This window comes from Cyprinus carpio, chromosome B8 (assembly GCF_018340385.1).
Source record: "Cyprinus carpio isolate SPL01 chromosome B8, ASM1834038v1, whole genome shotgun sequence".
Taxonomy (NCBI): domain Eukaryota; kingdom Metazoa; phylum Chordata; class Actinopteri; order Cypriniformes; family Cyprinidae; genus Cyprinus; species Cyprinus carpio.
In genome coordinates this window covers 8,886,829-8,913,356 of record NC_056604.1, presented here as the reverse complement: position 1 = coordinate 8,913,356, position 26,528 = coordinate 8,886,829, and the positions used below count along the sequence as shown (strand labels likewise).

Below are 26,528 nucleotides of genomic sequence, written 5' to 3'. Positions count from 1 at the left end.
AAGTATTGGAACAGTAAAGACAAAATTGCTTTCTCTGCTGTGGAGTCAAGACATTTGCAAATATGATTAAAAGATGAATATGCAACAAAACTACAGAATGTCACATTTTATCATTAGGTCTTTCAACACATACATGTTTTACCAAATAAAAAGGACAGCACGTTTAGAGTTCATCCCACTATATGATGTGAGCCTAAGTATTGGAACAGCTGAATTTAAGGCAGATGTAAAAGATTAAAAGCTAATATTTAGTTGCAGATCCCTTGCTTGCAATCAGAGCAGTGAGTCTGCAACACATAGACATCACCAGACTCTTGGTCTTATGCTTTGAAATGCTTTTCCCCAGCCTTTAATGCAGCCAATTCCAACTGTTGCTTGTTTTGGGGAGTTTCTGTCTTTAGTCTCCTCTTCAGCTGGTGAAATTAATGTTCAATTGGATTTAAATCTGGAGATTGATTTGGGCAATCTAAGACAAAGTCCTTGACTGAACTGGCAGGTGTTTTGGGTCATTGTCCTGATCCAATATGAAGTGCTTTCTAATGAGTTTGGTGGCATTTTTTTGAATATTGGTAGCCAAGATGATTTTGTACCCTTCCAAATTCATTCTGCTACTGCCATCATACATTAAGTCATCATTAAAATTAAGAGGTCCAGCTCTAGAGACAGCCATGCATGCCCATGCCATGAACCCACCTCCACCAAGCTTTACAGAAGGATCATTTGCAGTTCCCTTTTTTCTCCAAACTTTTGCTTTCCAATCACTTAGATAAGGGTTAATCTTTGTCTCATCACATTTGTGAAGAATCTTGGCTTTCTATTTTTGGTGCTGATCAGAGGTTTGCATCTTGCTGTGTAGCTTCTGTAATTCTGTGTCAAATTCTCCTGCGGACTGTAGATTGTCAGAGCATCACCCCAACTTTCTGGAGGTTGTTGGTGACTTTACAGACATGTATTTTAGGGTTCATTTTCACAGCTTTTATGATTTGTCTGTCATCAACTACTGTTGTTTTTTTCGTTGTTGGTTGCTGATGTCGCCGGTAGTTTCCAAGCCCTTGATTTATCCATGCCCTTTGTTTTTCCTATAGTTCTAATTGACTTCCTCTTTTCTTTTAGCATCCAAATTGCTTGCTTTGCTTACTTCATTTCAGAGTCAGCTTCCTCGTCTTCATCCTGGTTTGTGTGTATCATCATGGAATGCAAGACTTATAATGCAGAAGCAATGGATATAACTGATAAGACACATTCCCTGCTTTTAATATCTGAAGACTTAATGCAACAGGACACAGCTGAACACTTAGAAAGAGCTGTGAGGCAACTGTTCCAATCCTTATGCTCACATCAGATAGGGAGATGAAACTCTAAAAGTGCTGATCTTCTTAGCTGGTAAAACATGTGTGTTGAATCACCCAATAATAAAATGTGACATTCTGTAGTTTTGTCTCATATTCATCTTTTAATCATACATACAGATTTCTTGACTCCACAGCAAACAGAACAATTTTGTCTTTACTGTTCCAATACTTATGAAGGGCACTGTATATATTAATATATATTCTTCATTATTATACATGTTGAAAAAAAAGTACAAAAGCATTTTTTAAAATAGCAATCTTTTGTAACATTAAATATGTCTTTTATTGTCACTTTTGATAAAATTATTTTACTCCAAAGAAAATCTGACTGACTGCCCTTTGTCCATTTGATTAACTTCTGCTTATTGACAGATGAATTTGGTAGATAAGCACACAACTTTTATGTTAAAAAATTAAAATGGGGTGATGAAACCGTAAACCTTGTAAAGGTACCATATAGTATCTTTTCCCAATAATATTATATTTTTAATTGTATATGCTCATTTTACATTTAGATGACCTTTGTTGTTGTCTGGCACTCAAAGTTAATCTTTAAAAATACTCCACATTCAATAACACTGTTAAATGTAATCTTAAGCAAACCTTAATCAACAGAATTGCATTAGATGTGGAAAAGACTGAAAACTGGCTAGGCCTGTTTATTTTGTATGATTAGTATTTATTATTTTCATTTACCCCATCAACCCTATCAGAATAGACCTGTGACCCATTTGTAGGTCATGACCCACCAGTTGAAAACCACTGCTCTATGCCGCCGTCCTGTGAACTGTCCTCTTGTTTAGCAATGCATGTAGTGTTCTTAATCCAGCACCCATATCAAGATTCCAGGCAGTGCTACAAAAGGGGTCAAGATTTGAACTCTCTCCTCAGCCGCTCGTTCAATTTGATTATAATTGACCGACAGGCTGAGAGGCAGCGAGATAGAGAGAGCTGGTGTGCAAAGCTAATGAGAACTGATTGTAAATACAGCAGCTGGAGAGCCACGTGTCTGCCCGGCCCTCTTCAGCCCGACTCGGGTAGAGTGTTTTAAAAGCACTGGAGCATGGGCCACTCGCCTATATGGAGCGGCAGCCGAGAGCTTATGATGGGTCTGACCAGAGGTTTCCGTCTGCTCTCGTTCTCTTTTTTCATAAGCACGAGTGGCTTGTTCACACCAATGTTCTGGCCTGATCTCTTAAAATGGCCACCACTTCATCAACCACCCACCTCTGCTATTAAATACATCCGAATATATCCTGACACCTCTGCGGTGCTCACAGGGCACTGAACGCAGAGAAAACTCTACAAGGTGTTTATAGTAGTCTCAGAGCTTTCACTAGTTGACAATACTGAGATTCTGTAGCTTCTTACACTGTTTAAAGGAACTTATATGACTTTATCATGGATTTAGTGTACAATTTATACATTTTGTAGTTTAAAAATTTACTAATGTTGATTTTTGCTTACAGTATAAATGGTGCTTGATCTGTGCATTTTTCTCTTCTGATTCGGATGAGAAACATTATGCTTGATCTGTGCATATTTCTCTTCCGATTCAGATGAGCAACATTATGAATAGCCATAAGCAACACTTTGAAGTTAAAAATGTTTTAATGATGGATTTGTTTAGCACAAATACACAGCTGTTCATTTCACAAGATGTCAGTTGAAGGACTGGAGTCATGTGGATCAGCTGTTTGAACTCTCATTCTGACGGCACCCATTCACTGCAGAGGATCCATTAGTGAGCAAGTGATCTCATCTACTGCTTTGGATCGCCTGAAGGGTGAGTACATTTTCAGCACATTTTCATTTTTGGGTGAACTATTCCTTTAGTTCTTTACTTAGTATAGACCATAGGGACTGTCCTGTGCACTTGACCAGCTTTAAGCACACCTGAAGAACAACTTAAGTGTAATGGTGTTAGATGTGTGTATACATGTTTGCTTGTGTTTGATTGGAGGTGAGTGGGAGGTGTGCTGATGTTGACCCAGAAGTGAAGTGATGCGTGGAGGACAGACAGCAGTGTCAGCAGGAGAGAACAGGTTTCTTAACAGGTGAGAGAAGCTGTCGGTCGTATGTCCCACTTACACTGCTAGTCCAAAGTTTGGACTACTCATTCTTTATTATTTTTATTTTAAAATGCTGTAAAGAAGTCATGGAAATTATGAATAATAAGTAACTCAAATGAAAATATTGGCATTATGTAGTGACCAAAATGTTAAATGTAAAATTTATTGTTATTAATAAAATGTTAAAGGCCACCTATTATGCCCATTTTTACAAGATATACTATTAGTATCAGGTGCCCCTAGAATGTATATGTGAAGTTTCAATTCAAAATACCCCACAGATCATTTATTATATAATTTTGAAAATGCCTATTTTGAGTGGAAGCAGAAACAGGCTGTTTTCATGCATGTCTCTTTAAATGCAAATGAGCTGCTGCTCCCCGCCTCCTTTTCCAGAATAGGGCTGTGCCTTTACAGCTCATACCTCAGATACTCTGACTGACAAAATAAAACATCTGGTTGGTTTTGATTATTATGTCCATCATGCTGAAATCATGCATTTTAAACCATCAGTTTGAACTTCTGATTATACGGTTTTCTGAGTGCACACATTCAACGCATGCACAAAAAAAATCATCTGTTACACAGCATGTGAGTACTAAACTAAGTTCTCTTTCATGTCTTATTGTGCTTAAGCTGTCAAATACACACAGGTTTGTTAAAGACAAACACAAGTTACAAAAACAGTAGGTTATGTCTGTGAGGGTAAACAGCTGGGAAAGAAATTACATGTTTATATTAGATCTGTGTATTAAGTGATAGCAGCGTAATATACAGGACTGCTGTCTATGCTGACTATATGACCCAAACAATGAAATAAAAACAGAAAATCACTCACTGCTCTTGAAATAATAATTTCTGTAGCTCTAATAAGAAGACATTTCTTACTTGAATGCTGCTTTAAATGCCATCAACAGTCGTGGGCGGGGCCTGTAAAATGTGGTGACACATTTGACGGATTCTGCAAAGGGCTTGTTCTGAGATTTATGGGGATTAAAAAAAGGAGCAGGTGGATTTTTATCATTATAGGGTGGTTGTGTACACACTACCAAGACACATTTATGTTTAAACAACATGTAAAAGTGAATTTTCCATTATAGGTGCCCTTTAAAGGGTTAGTTTACCCAAAAATGAAAATTCTGTCATCATTTACTCACCGTCAAGTTGTTCCAAACCTATATGACTTTCTGTTGAATCTGTTGAATACATAGAAGATATTTTAAAGAATTTTGATAAGCAAACAGTTGATGGTAGACATTTACTTCCTTAGTTTGGAAAAAAATATGTGTGTATATGCATAGCTTGTGTCTTTATTCAGTTGCTTTTCTTCTCATAGTGGAAAATTAAGGTCACTTTGTGACAGACATATGACTAATTCAGTACTCCGCAAGCTGGCTGATGATTGGTTCCTCTCAGGTTGGCCACAGACAGCGTCAGGATACAGGACTGTGTGTGTGTGTACCTGTAGGCTTCTCTGATATTTACAGCAGGGTCCGTTCTTTATTTAATCATTGCCCCTGGGTTTCTCTTGGATGTTTTGCCTGCAGCAACTTTAGACAGCTGATGCCATATTTGGTCTTTACCAACAGGTCTCCCATTCATGGTACTCTCAGTTGAGACAGAGGATTCAGGGCTGGACTAGCAGTGTTGACAGCTGTGAAACCCATGAACAAGAGGAGCAGGACTGTGTGCATGTGTGCTTGCAGATGTGAACATATTTGCTTGCTCACAACATATATCTCATCTTTCACTTAAAAAAAGAAATGTCCCTGTTTGGATCAAAAACCCTGATATCAAGATTGAGCACGGAAGATATATTTTCTCTTTCATTCGCCTATAAAATCCCAAGGCTTATAGAAAAATAAGTGGGTATTACTCTGGAGATAGTTTGGATATTGCACAGAGTAGGACAAAAGATCAGGGTATGAGAGAGAGTTATCTCCAGCTTTACTCTACAGGCCACATTTACAGCCCAAGCTGAAGGAATGCGCATTAAAATTTCAAGCTTTGTTAAATCTTATCTTCAGGACGATCGTTTTAAATGAATGTGCTCTCCAACACCGGCTTCATCAGCAATTTGAATACTTTTGCTAAGATATCTAGTTCACTTTGACCTTCTGTAAATATTCAGCCTGTTTAAACATGACCGTGAAATTAGTTTTATATCAGGGTGCTTTCAAACTGAGGGCCAAATATAAATAAATAACATTTTAATAATAAGTTAAATGTTTTTCAAAGAAGCATCTTATCAAAAATACAGTAAAAAACAAAACATTGTGAAATATTATTAAAATAACATTAAAATAATATTTAAAATATTTAAATTAGCTGTTCTATTTTAAAATATATTAAAAATATAACTTAAAAGGATAGTTCACCCAAAAATGAAAATTCTGTCATTAATTACTCAATCTCATGTTGTTCCAAACCTGTAAGACCTTTGTTCATTTTCGGAACACAAATTAAGATATTTTTGATTCATTCCGAGAGCTCTCTGACCCTCCAAAGACAGCAAGGATCCTTACACGATCAAGACTCAGAAATGTAGCAAGGAGATCGTTTAAATAATCCATGTGACATCAGTGGTTCAACCGTTGTTTACATATATGATAAATGGCGCTCACTGGTTCACGTTGAAGAGACGAATTTGATACATATATTTTTGTTTTCTCCCAAAAAAATATTCGCTATAGCTTGAAAATTACGGTTGTACCACTGATGTCACATCTATAATAATAAAAAAATTACTTACTACCTTTCTGAGCCTTGATCGAGTAAGGATTCTTGCTGTCTATGGGAGGGTCAGAGCTCTCAGAATGCATCAGAAATATTTTAATTTGTGTTCAAATTACTATCACTTACTAAGTTAAAAATTACTATCAAATTTAGTATCTTTTAATCCTGTAGAGGTAAAGCTAAATTTTCAGCAGCCATTACTGCAGTCGTCAGTGTCACCTGATCTTTCAGAAATCATGAAAATATGCTGATTTAAGAAGATTTAACAAACATTTCTAATTATTATCAATGTTGAAAATAATTTTATTTAAAAAAAAGAAAAAAAATATAAAAAAAAAATTATACTATACAAAAAAATAGAAAGTATAAAAAATTCAAATAAAATTATTTTTAAAAAATTATTTCCTTGTTGAATCAAAGAAAAAAATTGAAAAAAAAAATCATACTGACCCCGACTGATGGTAGTCAAATAGAATATATTTAATATATTATTATTGTAAAAGGAGTCAGAGGCGTATCCAGTGCAGAACTTTATTCAAAGAATGGTCCAGGCAGAAATTAATGGCATCAGGTATATCAAGAAAAAACAGAACCAAGCAATAAAAAATACACAATCCAAGATCAGACACGGGAAAGGGAAATGCTAGACAGGCTAAACAAGACTTCGCAGTGAGTGAGAGTGATTGCTGCTTTTATGTGTGTGTAAATGAGGTGCAGGTGTGGCAAGGAAATTGGCTGATGAATGAGGTGCAGGTGTGGCAAGGTGATTATGATGCAGTGACTCATGGGGAATGTAGTTCGGGTGTGGTGCAAGAGTAGAGAGGTATCATACTCAAACCAAAATCATTTTGAATATTAGTAAAATGGTCCTTATAATATATCACTAAAATAAAATTAATGGGCACTCCAACTAATGATCGTGACAATTATTATTATCAACCTCTGATGGTTACTCTAAAGAACCTGTAACTCATTTTTATTAAATATTTTGTCAATTTTGATACAGTTTCACATTATGTGTATTATTTTCTTTGGCGCTATAGTTACAGCAATGATTTACGATTATCGCTGTATAAAAGTTGCTTGCCTTTGGTTATTTGTTTATACAAAAATACTGCTTCAGTAGGCTGTACTAAGAACAGGACAGTTTGAGAGCTGCATCTGTTAGTAAATAGTTGTCAGTCTCTGACTGTGTGAATGCAGCCATCAAGCCTCCATCAAGTGGAGGAAAGTTTGATGTTGAATGTCTCAGAACTAGCAGGTGTGTGCTATTGGCTCAGAGCCAACTGGGTCCATGAACTATGCTGACTGGCTGTGTGTGAATGATTTAGGAACTGGCTATCTTTCTTGCCCCAGTATGCAGTGTGTGTGCGCATGTGTGTGTGTGTTCGGAATACAGAGTGAGAATTCATGGGCCTCTGAATGGAGGTTTGGCTCAGAGACTTCACTGTTGTATGTGACAGATGGTGGAAAACAGCAAGTGCTGAGGAGAGATATTCAAATCTGATCTTGGAGAATGTGAAGAGGGTTTCTGGCCAGAGCAAAGCCTCTTGCAGAGAGAAAGATAAAGAGCAGAAGGGGAAAAACTGAGGTGAGATCAGACAGAGGGAGAGGGCTTGATCAGATTTGTAGAGAAACCCAAAATTGCTTTTTTGTTTCTTTATATCCATTCAGGATGTTCTGAAAGTGGGAATTCATTCTTCCATCCTCCATTCTCTATAATAATTTGTCAAGCTGATTTTACGGTTAGCTGATTTTCACATTAAAGCTGTACCAGAAATACTGATCTCATAAAATGTAAATACAAGAGGCCCCAACGGCAGTAGATATTTCGGTCTGCACCACACTAGATTTGTGCTTAACCACGACTAGTTGGTGGATTGCTTAAACAATTAGAGTAATTAATTCGAATGAGGTCCTGAATAATTAAGCTGGTTTTAGGATAAAAATGGAAATATTTGTATGAATCTTGCTGAAAAAGAATCTAAAACATACAGTCTAAGCTGGTTTGCTGGTTTTAGATGGTCTTAGCTGGTCTGACAGCTTGGTCAAACTGGTCTTTGGCTCAGCCAACAGATTAGAGACCAGATCAAACCAGGCTGATATATAAAAGTTATAATGTGGCTGTTGTGAAACATCACACTTTCTTCCCCCCATGGTATAGCTGGTATTGATTTAAAGGGGATAAAAATGCTACTTATTTTCCAGAAGGTTTTTTTTGTGTGAAATGTCCAAAGTCTTAAAAAAAATCAAGCAATCAGTGTTTTTTTATACGTACACTGTAAAAAAAAAAAAAAAAATCAGCAAAATTTACAGTAAAAATTAGCATCTGTGGTTGCCAAAACTTACCATTTAAAAAATATGGTATCATCATTTTACATTTTACTGTTGCCATACACCCAAATACAAAACACCATCATAGTAACAGATAAAATCATGCAATAAAAACATTAATTTAGCAACATAAGATATCATACAACCCTAATTTACATAACTGATAAGAAATAAAAAAGATTTATCACAGAGAATTCTGGCACTGTCAATTTACAGTTTTTCCACTGTAAAATGCAAGATGACTTGTTCTTTTTCACTTCTAAAAACAGTAAAAGTATTATACTAAAAAAAGGTAACAGTATTTTACTATTAAAATTGCATGAAATTTCCCATTAGATTAGATCTATTACAGGTTTTCACTTTGTATATAGTAAGGAAATTTACCATTAACCAATTAACAGGTTTTTACTGTAGCATTTTTTCTATCAAAATTACTATCAAATTTAATTAGTTATTTAACAAAAGAATCATATTGGAGATTAAAAGAGTGCAAACTATAACAAATGCTATATGTGTGTGTGTGTATGTCTGTGTGTAGATTAGTAAGTTGGAGACCCATGCCAGTGGATGGTGGTACTGGTGATGGTGGACCGCCTGGTCTGAGACTGAAGAATGAAGCGAATGAAGCAGACCTATCCCGTCTGTCTCCTAATAAACAGGCACCAGATCCTGGGCCCCGGCCAGAGGGGAGCCCTGCCACCCAAACCGCCATCTCTCCCTCGCCTCTAGAGCCTAGCAGGGAGGCGAACGGCCACACGCCGTCTGACAGAAAGACAGAGAGAGCAAAGCCAGCGGGCCATATGTGTCTGGTTGTGAGAGGAACTCAAACCACAGACTGTCCAACTCAGAAATGCTGCATCTGCCCAGCTCTTCCTCATGGCAGAATTAATGGAGCGCTCAGCATGGAGCGGGGTGAAAAAGTCACAACTAAAGAGTAAGATGCCTTTTTGATGGATATATTAATTAGAACATGTAAGAGGTATATTTCTTTCATTAAATGTAGATTGTAGTCCAAGCTTGTAGTATATAATTTCATTATAGTATATGGACTAGACCGTTTAATCAAGTTATATCTGGCTCTTTTGAAATACTAAACCATGTTATAGAAGTGGTAGCTCTTCTTTGTTAATTGCAGTCGACAGTGATGAATGTACATTTTATGTGTATCATTTTTACATAGAAAAACATGAAAGGTGTGTTTTGTATGGAATATGCTTTTTTTCATCTCTAACAAAAAAACTAAACAAAACAACAAAAAAACAAAAACAAATGCAAATTATGAGCAATAAAGTTGCATCTGTGGTGTATAAATGATAAAATCATTTTGAAATATAAAGTTGCAAATATAAAAATACCACAATTAAAGAAATAAACTTGCAATTACCTTTTTTTATTTTGAAGAGGAAATTGCCTTCAATAGATTTAATATTTGTGGCCATTTTGTTAGCTATTATATTATATTATATTATATTATATTATATTATATTATATTATATTATATTATATTATATTAATTATATTATATATTTGGACACTTAAGTCTGATATAATGCAAATAAATTTACACAACAGACTATGATAGCAATAGCCGTTTATTTAAAAAAATACTTGTATCACAACCACAAATTTTCTGGCTGAATTTAATGCAAACTAAATATTTTGTAACTATTTTTAGTGTGACTGAAGTGTCCAAAATACATCAGTATAATATTAGTCACTGGCTGCACTAGTCTTGAGATATTCAGCATTGGTGAATGTGTGAAGATACCTGTTCAACAGGTGTGTACGGTCATATGTTCATATCAAGAGAGATCTGTCTAGCTGTTGAATGTATTCATGTTCCATTTCATGGTGCATGACATAACCCCTTATCTTCAGAGCAAATGTATGTCAGATTGTGAGTTGCATAATAATTTGTCACATATGGCATCATGCCAGATGTTTACAGAAGACAGCAATCAAACGGCGGATGTGTGCATTGCTCATCTGCCATATCTTTTCACAGCAGATACCTCACAAGGTGAAGCCATTGTGTAATGAAGATATAAGCCCTATCAGTTAGATCCAATATCAGACGGATCAGATCTCCTGCCTTTGTTAGGAGACTGTGGGTAGTCAAGGAATTTTTTAAAGAGTAGGCAGATGACTCATGATGCCGATTCTCTTCCTTCATGGGGTTTTTGGCTCATTAAATACTTAACGGTGTGAAGAGACTTGGAACGACCTGATGGCTCTATCACACCCCTCGCCCCTTTTGCCCTTCAGCTCAGCATTGAGCCATGCCCACTCTAAGGACATAGACCACCATTAAGCCCTGCCCACCCCAATGCCACAGGCCACAAACCGAGGTCAACCATCCATGTGGTGAATCAGAGCACCCACTACCATACTAATTTGCTTTAATGAATCCTACGCCACATTTTGATATTATAAATGCCACCACAGGCAAATTGCATATCCATACGTCAATACAAAAGTTGTTTGTTCAGTGAATAGCGCTTTACTTTTTGTTTCAGGGGTGATAAATTAATTAAATATATTTGCTTACTTTTTATTTAAATTACATTTCCTTCATGTGGCTCTTCTTCATCCTAGTCGCTTCAGACTTTGACTTATCCGCTGCTGCTTTTTTACCAAAAGCTGTTTATCTTGTTTTTGTTCCTTTTTTAAAAATTCTTTTTAAGTTGGAATTTGAGGTGAGGTGGCCATATCTCACAGAAAGTTTAACTGGAATTAAAGGAAGTTAATTTAGCACAGTTAATGGAATTCTGGGAAATGAAGTGCTCTTCCACTTTGGTTTATAGATTTAAGTACAAATTTTTATATTTCAAACATGTTTGTTTATCTGTCTGTGATGCCTATAAAATGGTATACTTTCAGAATTTTTAAGCATCTTTAACTTTCAGACAAGACTTTGTGAAGCCATCATTTAAAGTGAAGATATGCCTTTTTGTTTCAACAGTTTATTCACTTCTTTATTTTCTATATTTTAAACATCTTTTTATCTGTCTGTAAGGCCTATAATACCATTATACTTCAAGAAGTTGTAAGCAATCTTTAACTTTGTGAATCCATCACTTAAAGTTTGTCAAAGCTTTCTCGTTAAAAATGACACTCGTTGCAGTTGTATATGCTTCTTGGGTTTTTAGTTCATTTAATGCTTTATTCAAATTCTGCATCCTGTTTACTACTGCAATACAAATTCAATTCTAGTTCACACAAACTTTGGTAGTTGGCCTCTGATGTCCAAGCATTTATCCTTGTTTTCTGGTATATACTGTTATACTGTGTTCTGTGGTTGTGCTGAAAGCACTATATAACACTATTTATTATTGTTTTTATTGATTCCAGAAGACAAGATTTTTTTCTAGAAGACTGATGTGACTGGACTCTTCCTCCCATGTGAGTCTACATCATTTTAAATATTAAATATCATTGTATTTTACCATATCGTGACCCTGGACCACAAAACCAGTATTAAGTCGCTGGGGTATATTTGTAGAAATAGACAGAAATACATTGTATGGGTAAAAATTATTGATTTTTATTTTATGCCAAAAATCATTAGGATATTGAGATCATGTTCCATGAAGATATCTTGTAAATTTCCTACTGTAAATATATCAAAACTAAATTTTTGATTAGTAATATGCATTGCTAAGAACTTCATCTGGACATCTTTTAAGGCGATTTTCTCAATATTTAGATTTTTTTGCACCCGCAGATTCCAGATTTTCAAATAGTTGTATCTCGGCCAAATATTGTCCTAGATACAATAATTGACACTTATGACTTGTTTTGTGGTCCAGGGTCACATATTCTACTGCTATTTGCTTTTTATGAAAGCTTTTTAATTAAAAACTTGTGTGTTTTTAAAGCATGACTGCTTGTAGTAAGGGCAGAGAGCTGCAGTAATTCTCCAGGAAGGAAACAGGGGGCGCTGTGCTCTCATGTCTTACTACATCACATCTGTCTGTTTTGTAGTACAGCCTAGGAGAGGATTTGCTTAATGTAATAATGACCTACTAGTAGTTTCCGTGCCTCTCTGCCAATCTCAACTTTTGTGTGAGTAATAACTCTGGCATTCACGCTCTTTGGGATAACTGATCAAATTCTTATCAAAAAGGTGCAGCTCAAGTGACATTTGGCACCTCCGGGGTCTTGAGAAAATGAAACTTCCCGGGAATATTTTAAAGATTAGTGGGTATTAGTTAAAATCACCTTGTGTTACGTAAGGAGCAAGCTTTTCTTGAACATGACATGGCAGCACACAGCTTTCAACACCTTATTTTATTGTCCCAACATTCAAAAGTACAAATAATTCAAACACAACAGTTTTATGAAAAAGAAAAAAACATTTACAGCAAGTATTTTTTTCCATATTTTGTTTCCAGTTTCAGAAATGACCTAAACTAGCAAGGATAACATGAAGTCATTCATCGCAGTAATTTGATTCGTAATAAGAATAAGGATAATGAGAATAATATTAATCATAGTAACAATAATCAATAATCGATAGATAAGTAATAACATAAGTAGGAGAGACCAGCTTGGTCCGGTGAACTTTTTTTTTCTTTTTTTTTCATCTTTTTTTGTCTTTAAAGATTTATAGATTTTTCAGATAGTAAACAAACACATTTCAGGAGAAAATGAATTATGACAAGAGCCTTGTTCCTCACTTTGCCTTCCCTCCTACACTACTGGCTGATGGGTTCCTATTGGCAGGCTGCCACTATAAGGCGCTACAGGGGGAGAGACACTGCGATATGGGCACGCACTATAGAGGCACGGCCCCGCATTTCCAACACCCCCGCAAACTCTCACGCGTCCTAGACGCTCTCCCGTGCAGTCATCCACACTCAGACACGCGGAGGGTGATGCCATTAACCAAAAGAGGAGGACGTAATGCAGGAAATTTGTTCGTACATCAGAACAACATTCTACTGGGGTCGTTGCATAATTCAAACTCCCAACCGCAGCGGGGTTTGAGAAGGGCCGTGCCGCCTCAGCCGCCCCCTTAGAGACGGAGCAGAGGAGGATGGATGGCATTAGAGGTGGAGGAATGTAAGACAGCTCATGAACGTGACTTTTGTTTTCCGTTCTCCAGCATTCACACCGGTCTTAACAAGAGCCGAGCTCTCCATTCAGGAAGTTTACCTTTCAAAATAGACTATATCTTAGAAAATATATAACAGGTGTCATCTATCAAATATTATCTGCTATAGCTATTTTTGTTCAACCAGTACAATCAGAGTCAATGCTTTTTATTCTTTTCTCCTTTTTCTGGAGTATCAATGTGGTTTAAATGAAGGTTACAGTTCAGATGAGTCGATGAATCATACTAAAACAATGGACACATATCGATCAATCAAATTAGGGCAGCAAAGCCTGACATGAACGTCGTCGAGATCCATGAGAAACTACATTTCAGACCCACATTTTTGCATAAAGTTTAATCACGAAGCAACGGTAGTGTGTGGAGGGAGGGCGGGAAGTGGCTTTTAAAACTACACAAACTTATCACAGGTTATATTGAACCAGAACAACTGTTATAACATTCTATTAAGACTAAACTTTATTGAAAAAGATTTAAAGATTTATGTTTAACAAGACAAGAAAAAAGCAATAGCAAATTGAACTATCGGCTAGGTTATGCATAGCGAGTAACTGTTTCTATTAATAAGGGAAGAGCCTCACCAACCCTCTTGACATTTTTTTCGTTTTCGACTTTTAAATTTTTTTGTATTGTAATTTTGATATATTGGTACAAAGCACAAACGTACTAAAATTTCTCAGTGCACAGGACTAATGGAAGAGCGTCTCCCCTAGTCATTTGTTCCCTTTAGCTCAGAAAGACCCCCCCTCCCTGTACCATAATCACGCAAAAACACAGACAACATAAGAAAGGAACAAGTAAATAAATAAATAATCGAGATAAATAAATAATTTAATCAATGAGACAATCAATCAATCGATCAATAAATAAATACAGATTTTTCTCAAGAAGCTTTTTGTTCGATTTCTTTTGCTGCGGCGGTAAATCAAATAAATCGATCCAATTTTTCAGTTCTTTTTTTTTGCGTTTTTTTTTCTTTATCTTCACAAGCGACATGACAACATATTAAACAGGATTCCTCACGAGTTTTTCTAAGTAACTGAACCATCACTTCATAAAGTTTTCATATGAAAAAAGACAATCCCGAACGAAAAACAGTGACAACTCAGATAGATATAGATATTGGAACAGAAAATGTTGACTATATATTATCTATTTGTACACAACAAAGAAAGACACAGTCGTAATAGATCCTTTGAGGAAACAAATACTAGACTAACAGAACTAGCTAATTATCGCTGAATTTTGACAAACGCTGTACACTCAGCAAATAACCTAGAAGTAAGCAAGCCAAAGGAACGTCGTCGTGGACGCCCGAATTTGTTTGTCTGGACCTTTTCCAGACCAGACGACGACCGACGACGGCAATTTCGAAAGAATAACATCAACGAAAGAAGAAAAACAGCAGCTTAATATAATGCCAACATCGAAATTTTCTTTTTTTTCTCTCTAAACAACACGAAGAACAACAAAGTTGGATATTTAAGATATGTGAACCATGTAATATAGCACCTACTGTTGATCGCTAAAGGAAGTACATCTTGAATGCGATATCACAAAATCATAGCGAATTAAACGTAACCATGTATATGTCATCCGAATGGTGAAAGAAGTGTGTGTGTGCGCGCGTGTGTGTATCTTTATTACTTATATTCCAAAGACGGATGGTCTAACGTAAATGAGTGGACGATGAGTGGCCTTGCTTTGGGCTCTTGACTGTGAAGATGTGGTTGGCCTGGGAAGACCCCTCCCCCTCTCCTATTGGGTATCGCTGTTGAATAATTACTGCTATGAAAAATTACCTGCCTGAATTTGCATCCCTTGATAAATTCTTCCATCTACAAAATTCTTCCATCGCCAATCCGGTTCTCCCCGAAAAACAAACGACCTTGGATCCTAAAAAGTACCACGGCAGAACGAACAAGACAAGGTGGCACCTGACCCCTCCCCCCGTCCCTAATTAGCCAGTCAAAATATTTTTCTCTTTTTTCAAATCCAGATTCTTGTAAAAATTCTTCAATAATTATTTGAATCATTATTTATAAAAATAGATCTTCTTTCTCTTTATTTTTTCATTTTTTCTAAACGCATTTTCAAGCAAAGAGATTTTCTCTTTGGCAACAGTGTGTGTGTAGGTTTTTTTTTTTTTTTTTGACGCAACGTGTCATCAGGAGCGCTAGCCCGTCCCTTCCCTCGCCCCTTCCCCCTGAATCCCCCGTGAGGACAGACGTGTGTTTTGTTTGCAGTACAAAACCAAAACTATGCTAGAAACATCTTCTGCATTAGAGAAAAGGGATGGCCTCATCCCTGTCAATTCATTTTGGGGATCTCTAACAATTTACACCAAAACAAATGAATGAATGATCACTGATTTTTTTTCTTCTTCTTTTTTTTAAAAAGAGCCCCCTCCTGTTCTCTTACCAGGGAGGCATTATTCTAACGACAGTGGATCCGGATTTAAAAAAGAAAGAAAAAATCCTGAATCGACACCAAGAGAGTTCGATCTAAAGAAGGACATTTTCTTCTTCAAAATAAGGGCGGTCTGGTTTTGCTACTGTTTACAGAGAAAAAAAAAGACTAAAGTAAATACAACCACGAGAACTCAAGAAGATATACAACAGAATCCCTGTACCACTTCCAGGGTCTCCAAATAATGAATATTCTCAATTTGTCATTTTGTAATACTTAGGCAACATTGGCTTATAGGTCCAAAGTTATATTATAAGCCATATCCAGTTCTTTTTTGTGGGTTTGTTGGTTGGTGTGTTCCTGTTTTGAGTAACTGAGTGGGCAGAGGTGGGTTTTTAGTATTAGAGGAGCTGTAAGGAGCTACACAAGTGATGGGAGGGGAGTTCAGGACTTGTGGGTCTTGTTGGTCTTGAAAGACACTTGCAAGACACGGTCACCCAACCGATACCCATTCAGACTGGCGATGGCCATGGCCGCTTCGTCGTAGTTCGTCATGGTGACGAAGCCGAACCCCTTGCACTTGTTGGTGTTGAAGTCGCGGATCACCTTGACGTTGTTGACGGCGCCGAATGGTCCGAAGAGCTGCCACAGGACACTTTCGTCCGAGTCCGGTGACAGGTTGTAGACGAAGATGCACCAGCCCGTTCCTGTGTGACCGGGGATATTCATCCCTACTAGACTGGTCATGCTATCGATGGTGATGGGGGAGAACCTGCAGGATGAGAGAGAGAGTGAGGAAGATGCGTAAGTCAAGCTGCCATTAGACAAACTTCCAGCTGACTCTTCAAGGGTTACGCTAACAATTTCAGTGCCATAATCTTTTCAGCCTGTCTAAATATCTGCTCCTTGTTTTTCAGGCGGAAGGCAGCCGGAGGGTTTTTTTTAATACTGAGTGAAAAGGCTACGCCCGGTGCTGGCTGCGGGGGGCTGTGCCGAAGCGATGGGTGCCGAGACGCAGAATCTATTGGGGAAATAAATTACAGGAACTCTGCACATTAATACCTTCAAAATTCATCAGAGATTTCCATGCAACCGAGTAAATCTGCTCTCATTCTCCTTGTAATCTTTCCATTCTTGCCTTTTTTTCCTCCCTCATGATACAGAGATTTGAATGCTCAGTTGATTTCACTTAATTGCCTTTCCGCTTAAAGGAAATTTCCACTTTAAATAAAAGGTAAATTGGATAAAAGGTTCATTTCGTGTGCCACCTCTCAAGGAATGACTATAGGCATTATTGGGGTGTGCTTTAATTGAGATTTCCACTTTGCTGCCATCGTCTACGAATCGGAAAGGTTTGGGGAGGGGGATAGGAAGCTGCCAGCGAGCAGAAAATGGAAGCGGCATTTTCCAGCCAGCTAGCACGGGGAACAGAGTGTATTCCACCCACACCCTCTGCCGCTCCGCAGTGTGTGACTGTGATCGATAGCACTGCACGGACTACAGGGCCGGCCAATTCCCTGCTTCTTGTTCTGCCAAGAATTACTCAGACGTTTCATCTGCGTTTTAGGCCGTTCGTCCTGGCAGAGTCAATACATCTGTCTCTCTCTTTCGCTTTTGTGTCCTGTCGCTTGCGTCTCATTATGTAAATGAAGGGTATAATGGTAAGTCGGCACACTTGATGACAAGCAACCATCTCATGACTTCAATTATGCTGGTATTTCTGTGTAAATAATGAATCCGTAGCCATTATTCATCGAATATGGCTTTGTGGTAATTCGAATGCCAGTCATCTGCTAGGGGCGAGCGGGCGAGGGTCGGACTAGCGGATTGCTGACACAGAGCTGTCTGGTGACTACTAGGGCAGGGCCGAGTGCTGTCTGTTGTTCGAACTAAGGCGAACAGTTGGACGAGGAGTTGCATAGCAACAAGTGACTGACCTAGAGCCATCCCACCCTTCCGAGCTGCCCACCTTCACCTAGCAATGCTCACTTCTTCAGACCGGTCTTTGTTCATTAATTACCTTCCACGGCGTGCTCTGTGAGCACAACGCCTCCCCTGCCCCCCGTTGGTTTCATCTCCCCGAAATTTTCCCTCTCTTGAGGCAGACAGGCTTATTTGACAGCCGATCGCAGTGAGTGTAAATAAAAAGGAATCTTTCGTCTCGTCATTTGTTTTGAAAGACGCCGCTGCCTTGTTTGCATATCCTGTTTCATTGTTGCACTTCCCATTACTTGTCAGATTTTGCAAAAAAAAAGCATGTTTTCTTTCGAACAACAATTGTTAGATTCTGATCAGCCAGTGCCAAAATGCAAAGGACTTTTCTAGAAAGAGGAGAAATCTAGTAAATGCGGAGCCTTTAGTCTTAACAGAGAGGTATCTGTAAAAAAAAAAAAAAAACGTGCGCAATGCACAACCTTTCATGCTACTCCCTCCATCTTAGCCTTGAGTGTTCGAGGGACATCAAAGTGTTTCAATAGATACTAAAATATGCAACAAAATGTCATAAGCACTAAAACATGTTCAAAAGAAGCCTTTTCACTACATCCACAGCAGCACAAAGCAAAAGAACATGAGTAAACCCAACTGATCAGAGGCTCCTAAACCTGCAGTGAAACAGTACATTTCCTGCAGGGATCCAGGTGAGCTGTCACCCCCTCCGTCTTGCTCTAGACCAGCTCATTCCAACAAATAAAATGGAAACAAGTAGACAAAAAACATAATAGCCTTCCATCGATCCATGCATTTTAGCTGTTATATGTAATGCATTAGTAATATACATAATTTTGTTCAATTGTTGGCAGCTTGTAACTCTGAGCTGGACGGAGGTACGGCTTCAGCCCCTGAATCCTGTGGAAGCCACGCTTCAAAACAGGAGCTACACAACAATAAAACACAAAATACCAAAACGGAACTCATAAAAATTTTTGAATCATCATAATCAAACACTACAAATGATAAAAGATACTTACACTTTTAGGGCTACGGATTGGTAGGTTGAAATAAAAATAATCAAGAAAAAAAAAAGCCAAAAGAACTAAAGAGAAGGGAAAAAAACCTTGAACTGAACTGAATGCATGTGATTTTCAAAAAGAAGGGAAAAAAAATCATACTGTCAAACATGGACATCTGGCATTCGGTAAAGTTTTAATTACCTCTTAACGCCATAGGCCATATTAAGCAAATTGTCCAGCCTGTAAAGAGAAGGAGGGTTCTGGGGTTAATGCCAGGCAGATGGTTGACTCACTCAGTGGAACTAATGCTACATCCCTGCCTCACTGAAGGAAGACGCCCATCTAGCGATGGGCCATTACACTGTGCTGCCCCATCAGGCATCTCACAGAGTCAATCATACATCCAAAGAACAGAAGACTTGCAGCAGCACTAATGGTAACAGGAGGCCACTTGAATGCCCACCCAGTTATGTAGCCTAACAGTGCTGCAGTCCTAAAATATTATTCACTACATCATTTATGTAACATATATTCAAATAAAATTGCGATAAGTTGGCTCTAATTATTTAGATCAGTTTATATATATATATATATATATATATATATATATATATATATATATATATATATACTGTATATATATATATATATATATATATATATATATATATATATATATATATATATACTGTATATACTGTATATATTTTTAATTTATAATGCACTGGTATTTATTTAGATTTGTGTATGCTATAATTTCTAATATGATGAATATATAAATATATTTTATTTATATTTTAAAGTTCCTGTGAATAACCCTAAGCCACGCCTCAAAAACAGGAGCTTAAATTTATTCAGGTAATATATACATATTTCTATCAAGGAAACATTTTTTTTGGTTACATATTTAATACAATAAAATGGAGAATTCGCCCAAAAAAGAATGTGTATATTTCGAATATATATTCCAATACTGTAATGTATTTCTATAGGGACATTTAAAGAATGATTAACAAGGATATGAGCAAATCAAAAACAAAACTCAAAAAGAGAAATAAATGAATCATACAAACAGATACTCAGAGTGAATTATAAAGAATGAATCTTAGTGTCTGAACATGTGCAGATAATATGCTAGTGTTATGGATGAAATTGGTGTGGGGCCATCTTTCAGCATACCTGAAAACTAATATAAAATGACATTTCAATGAAGTTGGAGGCAGGATGTAATGCAGCATTAACTGGGAGTGCCCTTTCTTCTTCTTGCTGTCTCTTTCTTGTACGGTCTCTCTATTAGCCCCAATGACCCAGTGGGCCGGTGTATTACACTTTCCTTCCCCGTCAGTCATTCTCATTTTAGGCTCCTGTCTGTTTGGCTACTCTGCGACCTCCGTCCCTCACTCGGCTCGGCCTTGTCTCATTTCCTATTAAAACTGCTGCAAGATGGCCGACAGGGCTAATTACGGCTTTCTCACATTTCATACTGAACTTCTCCAGACAAAACACACACGTACACATGCTGGCCCTCCCTCTCTGCAGTGGTTCAACAGTTGGTGACTCTGCCTTCTGTGAACTTGAAGGAAAAACGGAGCCAAAATAAAGCGAGGACATTCAGCATGTCGAGTCATTAAGATGCCAATTAGCCAATTAGGGAGGCAGGTTGCGTTGTGGGTAAATGAGTTAATTGAAGAGAGGGGTCTGAGGTGCAAGAGCAGGCGATGTGTTAGATATATGCAGACGTGTCTAAACCCGGCCTACAGCTTTTCACACTTCCTCTCCAAACACACACACAACACAATGAGGCCTTTGTAAGGCCGACTAATACATGCAAATGGGACTCATCCTTTTCAGATCTCTTCAATAATAAGTGCTTGTGATGTATGAGAAATTAATTACTGATTTCTGTCATCAGTATTGCTGTGCAGTGCTAATTGCTTGACGAGTCCTGTTTGTCTAAACAAAGGATCTTTTGCTTTAAAGTAAACATCGCACCGACAGTTCATGTATCTAGAGGAGATAGAGTGTAACTCATCCAAAGTATTTTATATTTATGATACAACTGAATAATGAAATATTTTGAATGGTTATGAGCTGCATACTAGAGGCCATTATGCTTCCATTCATGCGATTGTGAACACACACTTTTAGGTGAACTCTGACCTGAGAATTTGTATAGTAAAAAAGATGTTTGACCAATAGAAGATAAAAAGACCACGCATTAAAAACCTATTCACACAATATAAAGAATGTATGCTTGAACGGTCTGCACATTCTAAGCTCCATGGTTAGCATTTTTGTGAGAAATTGATATTTTAACATTTCAAATTCATTATGTAATACTTCATTGATTTGCACTGCTGTGAAAATTCAAATGTTTGGGGTTGGTACAGTTTTTTTGTTTTGTTTTTGAAAGATGTCAGGCTGTAATTATTTTAGCAAAATACTGTAAAACTGTATTATTAAATATTAGAGCTTTTTGTGGAAAATAATATGTTTTTAAGGATTATTTAAAATAATGGATTTTTCAGAAGAATAGCATTAATTAAATTTTTCTTTGTAACATTCTGAATGTCTTTCACTTTTGGTTAATTTAATACTTCCTTGCTGGATGTATCATTTTGCTAAATGGCTAAAACTAACACTGTTGATACTATATTCAATCTGTTTGATTGTGAGTTGATATCTGCTGCTATTAAGCAGTAAACTTTCACTGCAAAATGACCTCATCTATTTTGGCAGGCTTCGCCAGCTCGAAGCTCATAAGACGTGACTCATAGCTAATGTGAATTAGCCTGCGAGGAAAGGAGATCGTAAGAAAAGTCCTAGCAAGTCAACAGAAGGATCAAAAGGTGTTGTTATTGTTGCCTGTGACTAACTGTATGTGTAGTGAGGGGACACGGCAGAGAGAATTTACTTCACATCGCCTTTAAAAACGTTGAGAAGTGCTGCCCAGGGCTGTAAAGGTGTTAGCTGCCAGAGTGAAGTTATTGCTGGCCTGCTGAACTGAAATGAAAGGAACAGATGTGAAATGAAAGAAGGGGAGGATGGCGTATGAGAAAAAGAAATCAGAGGGACGTTGTGAACGACAGAACCCCACTGTCTCTTATCAGTCCTTTTGCTTCCGTTTCTTTTCTGAATCTCATTTTGTTTCTGCAGATTTTTGGGAGCAGCTATTCCTCAGTGGTGACATGACACACACGACTTGAGCTCTACAGGTAACTGTTTCACAATCCAGACACCTACTTTACCTTGCTATTCCACCAATTTTGATGTGAGGTTCAAAGGAAGCTATGTAAGAAAATATACATATTATTATTGTAGAATGACTGTATTTACCTGAACCTCTGCGCTTGGTGGTGAAGAGGACCCGGGTAGCGGCGGTTGGGGGATTGGTACAGCTGCGACAGTAGTGCCTGGCTGGTCTTCTGGCTGGGGTTGTTGGCAAACTTCACCGTAATGGGCTCGGCGGCACCTGAGGGCTTCTGTCCATTCAGACCCTTGATGGCTTCCTCCGCTTCTATCCTCTTATCAAAGCGAATAAAGCCCACACCCCGCGAGCCACCTGTGGGGCCAGCACACCAGAAACAACACACCATACGCTTACTGGCTTTATCCAGCCTGCAACAGCAACATCAATGATATGTTCAAGTCCTCCTGGAAAGTTAGTATTTATGAGTTGGAAAGTCGTAATTATGGTGCTTGGTTGGAGCCAGATGGTGATGCATCTTTTCTACAAAAATTTCAGCTAGATTTATTTTAAAAAACAGACGCTACATCCATTGCATCTGATTTTTTTTTTTCACTGACACGCCCCCAACTCAGAAGCTCTGGGCTTAAAGGAATAGTTCACCCAAAAATGAAAATTTGCAGAAAATTGACTGACTATCTAACATGTAGATGAGTTTATTTCTTCATTGGAACAGATTTGGAGAAATGTAGCATTACATCACTTGCCCACCAAATGGATACTCTGCTGTGAATGGGTGCCGTCAGAATGAGAGTCCAAATAGCTGATAAAAACATCACAGTAATCCACATGACTCCAGTTCATCAGTTAATGTCTTGTCAAGTAAAAAGCTGTGTTTGCAAGAAACAAATACATCATTAATACATCAAACCTCATCTGAAAACAATCCAAAACAGTTCTAAACAAACATGTAGGTGGATTTTAATGTGAGAGGACAACAGGGCATGGACTTTTTCACTGGAGGAAGCGTTATTATGGATTTTGGCCAGAAGCAACAGTTTAAAATGAAAATGCCTTGATGAATTTATTAAAAACACACAGCTTTTCACTTCACAAGATGTTAATACATATAATGGAATCATGTTGATTAATTGTGGGTTATTGTGATGTTTTAATCAGCTGTTTGGACTCTGAATCTGACGGCACCCATTCACTGCAGAGGATCCATTGGTGAGCAAGTGATGCAATGCTACGTGTCTCCAAATCAGTTCTGAGAAACTCATCTACGTGCATCTTGGATGGCTTAAGGGTGAAAAAATTCTCAAAAATGTTAATTTTGAGTGAACTACTCCTTTAAAGAAAGTTATAACTCCTTCCACACTGGTGTGGTTGCCTCTGTGTTTTCAACTAGTAAATACAATCTTTCCAACATGACTTGAACGCACCAAACACACAAATGCACACTTCCTGTCTTGCACACCTACATTCAGAATGATTCATTCCTATATTTAGAGACCGAAAATGATTCAGTGTCGAAAACGACAAATGACAGAGATATGCAACCTGTGTGACGGATTCAATTGCTGGTGTCACATTATGCAAATGAGGCACGATGGAACGGGGAGATTCTATTGGCCGGCCAGCATTCCGGTGCTGTCAGGCAGACGTGTAATTTGTTTTCTTTTCTTCATGAGAGGATGGTGATATTGTGTGGAGATGCTGTCGCACCGCTGGTGTGGAAATTGAGCGCGTGTGTGCGACGGCCACACGCTGTGTGGTTTGTGGCAGCTGACGGCCACACGCCGCCTCATGGTACGAAGCTTGTCCGCGACATTTCCGCTGTTTCCAAGGCAATGTTTTTGACCACTACCTGAAAGTAACATTTAAAAGAGCCTGGCTTACTGGGAGGTCTTTTGTTGGGTTGGTTTTTAATGAGACAATCCTTCTGCTCTGAGGAGGTGCGTGTGGAGATGACTTGCCATGAGGGCAATTTGCATAATACAATGAACACGTATTTGTGTGAGAGCGTGTGTGTGTCTGCTCTCTGCTTTCTATATTGTCAGTTCGTTCTCCTCTCACTCTCTCAGCTGTCACCCGCTAGTATTGATGTTTTCTGTTGTGCTGCCTGATTGTCTATTCAAATCAGTGTCTTTTGATGCATTCCGTTCTGCAAACAAATATTTGCACACAATCTTTTCAATGCAGTGAGCTTTCATTCAGACTGCGGCTGCATTACTCTCTTTCCCTCGCAGCGTGAGTCATTCCTGACAGCTTTTCACTTTTCCCTCTCCCTTCCTAAAACCTGCTCTCTTTAATTAGACCGTCAGAAGTAAAGGCTCAAGGAACGAAAAGCATGCATTATTCCAGAGAGTTTAGGATGCACAGTTAGCTTCGTGCTCATCGTGGAGTGATGTTGAGGTCAAAGCAGAATCCTTCGAAAGTGGAGCAGAGAGAGGAAACTGGGAATGACACCTCCTCTCTCTGTTCCTCTCTCTGTCTAGAAGATATTTGACATGCAACAGCTCAAGTATCTAAAAATACAAGAGATTACACATTCCGTTTCATAAAATTTTGATCCGAAACTAGACGACTTTTTGTTTCTGTCTGTCAGTTTAAGTGTGCAGGAATGAACTGATGGATCTGACATAAACTATATGCTATCTTTGCTTTTGCTTGTTTAGGCTGAACACAAACACTGGCTGAGTCCTGAAGCAGGGAGAAGAAAGCATCAAGACATGTATAAATCCAATGTCTTGTAACATCCCGTCTACTATAATGCCTTAATTGCTTTTGAAGGCAGCAGAGATGTATCCTCCATATCTCCCACAATGTGTGGTTTGACAGTTGGTGAAATAAATAGAAACAACATGATTTTTTTCTTATAAATTCTTTTTTTTTTTTTAAACATGTCTCCATTTCTTTCTAGAAACAAGTATTGTGGTGACTAAATATTTGCTTTAAAGTTCTTTTTAGCTCATTAGATGTGACTTTGAAGCCTATCTGAAACCAGTTTCCTTTGATGGAATCTTCATATACCACGCTGCCTCTGAATGCTGTCATTGCGTAACAGACTCAGAGGTTAAAGGTCAAGCCCTTTTAAACCTATAATATGGCTATATTTGGAAAATCATGCTACTTTTTCTGCACTGTATTATATATGCACAGTATCCAGGAGTATCAGAAGCTGTTTAAAGTAAACTGTATTCAGTATAGAAGGCTCAGTATTTAGTAAGGTGGAATGCCCTATATGATTTTTGTCCCGATTTTTCGCCGATTTACAGTTTGGAGAAGTCAACAGCAGTTGCCGGAAGTTAGAGCCAGTCTGCAGTTGATAGATTTCATAGAAAATCACATAGTCACAGTCTCCGATTTTATAGCTTCAGGCTGTGAATCCATCCAGTCAGGGGATATCAAACATGTTTGATATTTTGAGCAGATCTTAGAACACATTTTGTTTTCATTTGTCATGCGTAGCAACAATGTGCATGTTTCCGTGTTGTTTTGTTGTGATCGAAAGATCTTTAAAGTCTGGTAGTGTGTGATCCTCAGTCGTTTAGTGTGTGATGGCCAGTTTTTCCTCTCTGACTATTACAAAGTCGGTAAGTATATAATGCCCAGTGTTTTCTGTAGTGAATTCCAGCCATAAGTAGAATGCTAAAATTCCATTCTGAACATAGCCTGCATTTGCCATAACAACTCATAACATCAGAGTCGTATACTGTATCATTCATAATTGAACTAGGAAAGCTTTTAAATTCTGGTTCAATTTAATTTTTTAAATTTAATTTTTTTTTAATTTCAAATTTTAAATTCAAACTTGTAAATTGAAAAAGCCAATTTTTCATTTCAGAATTTTGCACATCCTTGCATATCTCTATGAATGATGGGTCTGATGACTGTTAAACAGCAAACTAATGTTTTATACTAATGTTTATTGTTTCCTTTTGTTCTCGGGAAGTCTGTTTTGTATCATACCTTTAAAAAAAACAAAGTAGAGCCGTAGGGCAGGTAGTCTGTAGTATGATTCAATCCAGAGGTTTTCAGCACTGTGCACTAACACAACTATAATGAAATTGTGATGGGATCTCGGTTTCTTCGGGTAGAAATAGTGCTGACCAGTGTCATTCAGGCTGCGACTCAGCAAACAGCTGATGATCTATCAGACGCCCGCAGAATCACTAAAATTAGGGTCCAGAAAAAGCTCACAGTTTAATGGTTAAAAATGCAAATGGCGCCTCAATGTTGACTGTGCTTTACTTTTTTCTTTTCTCCTCGCTTCCCTGACATTACCATAATGAGCCTGCAGCCGTTTCTATAACAGGCTGCCTAAACAAAGCGAGCGGTCGGGCTAAAACCGGAGACACTAGCTCC

General features: G+C 37.9%; 1 protein-coding gene and 1 long non-coding RNA gene across 11 annotated transcripts in view; one reads left to right on the top strand and one right to left on the bottom strand.

Moving 5' to 3' along the window:
• The first annotated feature begins 2,788 nt into the window (after window positions 1–2,788).
• LOC109068987 lies at window positions 2,789–9,428 on the top strand. Its single transcript, XR_006155357.1, has 3 exons — window positions 2,789–3,138; window positions 3,316–3,409; window positions 9,033–9,428. It is a non-coding gene; the product is annotated as an uncharacterized LOC109068987 (long non-coding RNA).
• Window positions 9,429–12,765: 3,337 nt separating this feature from the next.
• The window catches only part of LOC122138228 (ELAV-like protein 4), a 78,616-nt gene continuing 64,853 nt past the window's right edge, over window positions 12,766–26,528 (bottom strand). For 7 of the 10 annotated variants that reach the window (XM_042729550.1, XM_042729547.1, XM_042729542.1 and 4 more), the window contains 3 exons: window positions 22,307–22,541; window positions 19,172–19,210; window positions 12,766–16,791 (listed from right to left, as the gene is read on the bottom strand). In XM_042729550.1, coding sequence (XP_042585484.1) covers window positions 16,464–16,791; window positions 19,172–19,210; window positions 22,307–22,541 — 602 coding nt within the window. In that variant the 3' untranslated portion in view covers window positions 12,766–16,463. The remainder of the gene's footprint in view (window positions 16,792–19,171; window positions 19,211–22,306; window positions 22,542–26,528) is intronic. The other 3 variants (XM_042729543.1, XM_042729544.1, XM_042729545.1) reach the window with 3 other exon arrangements.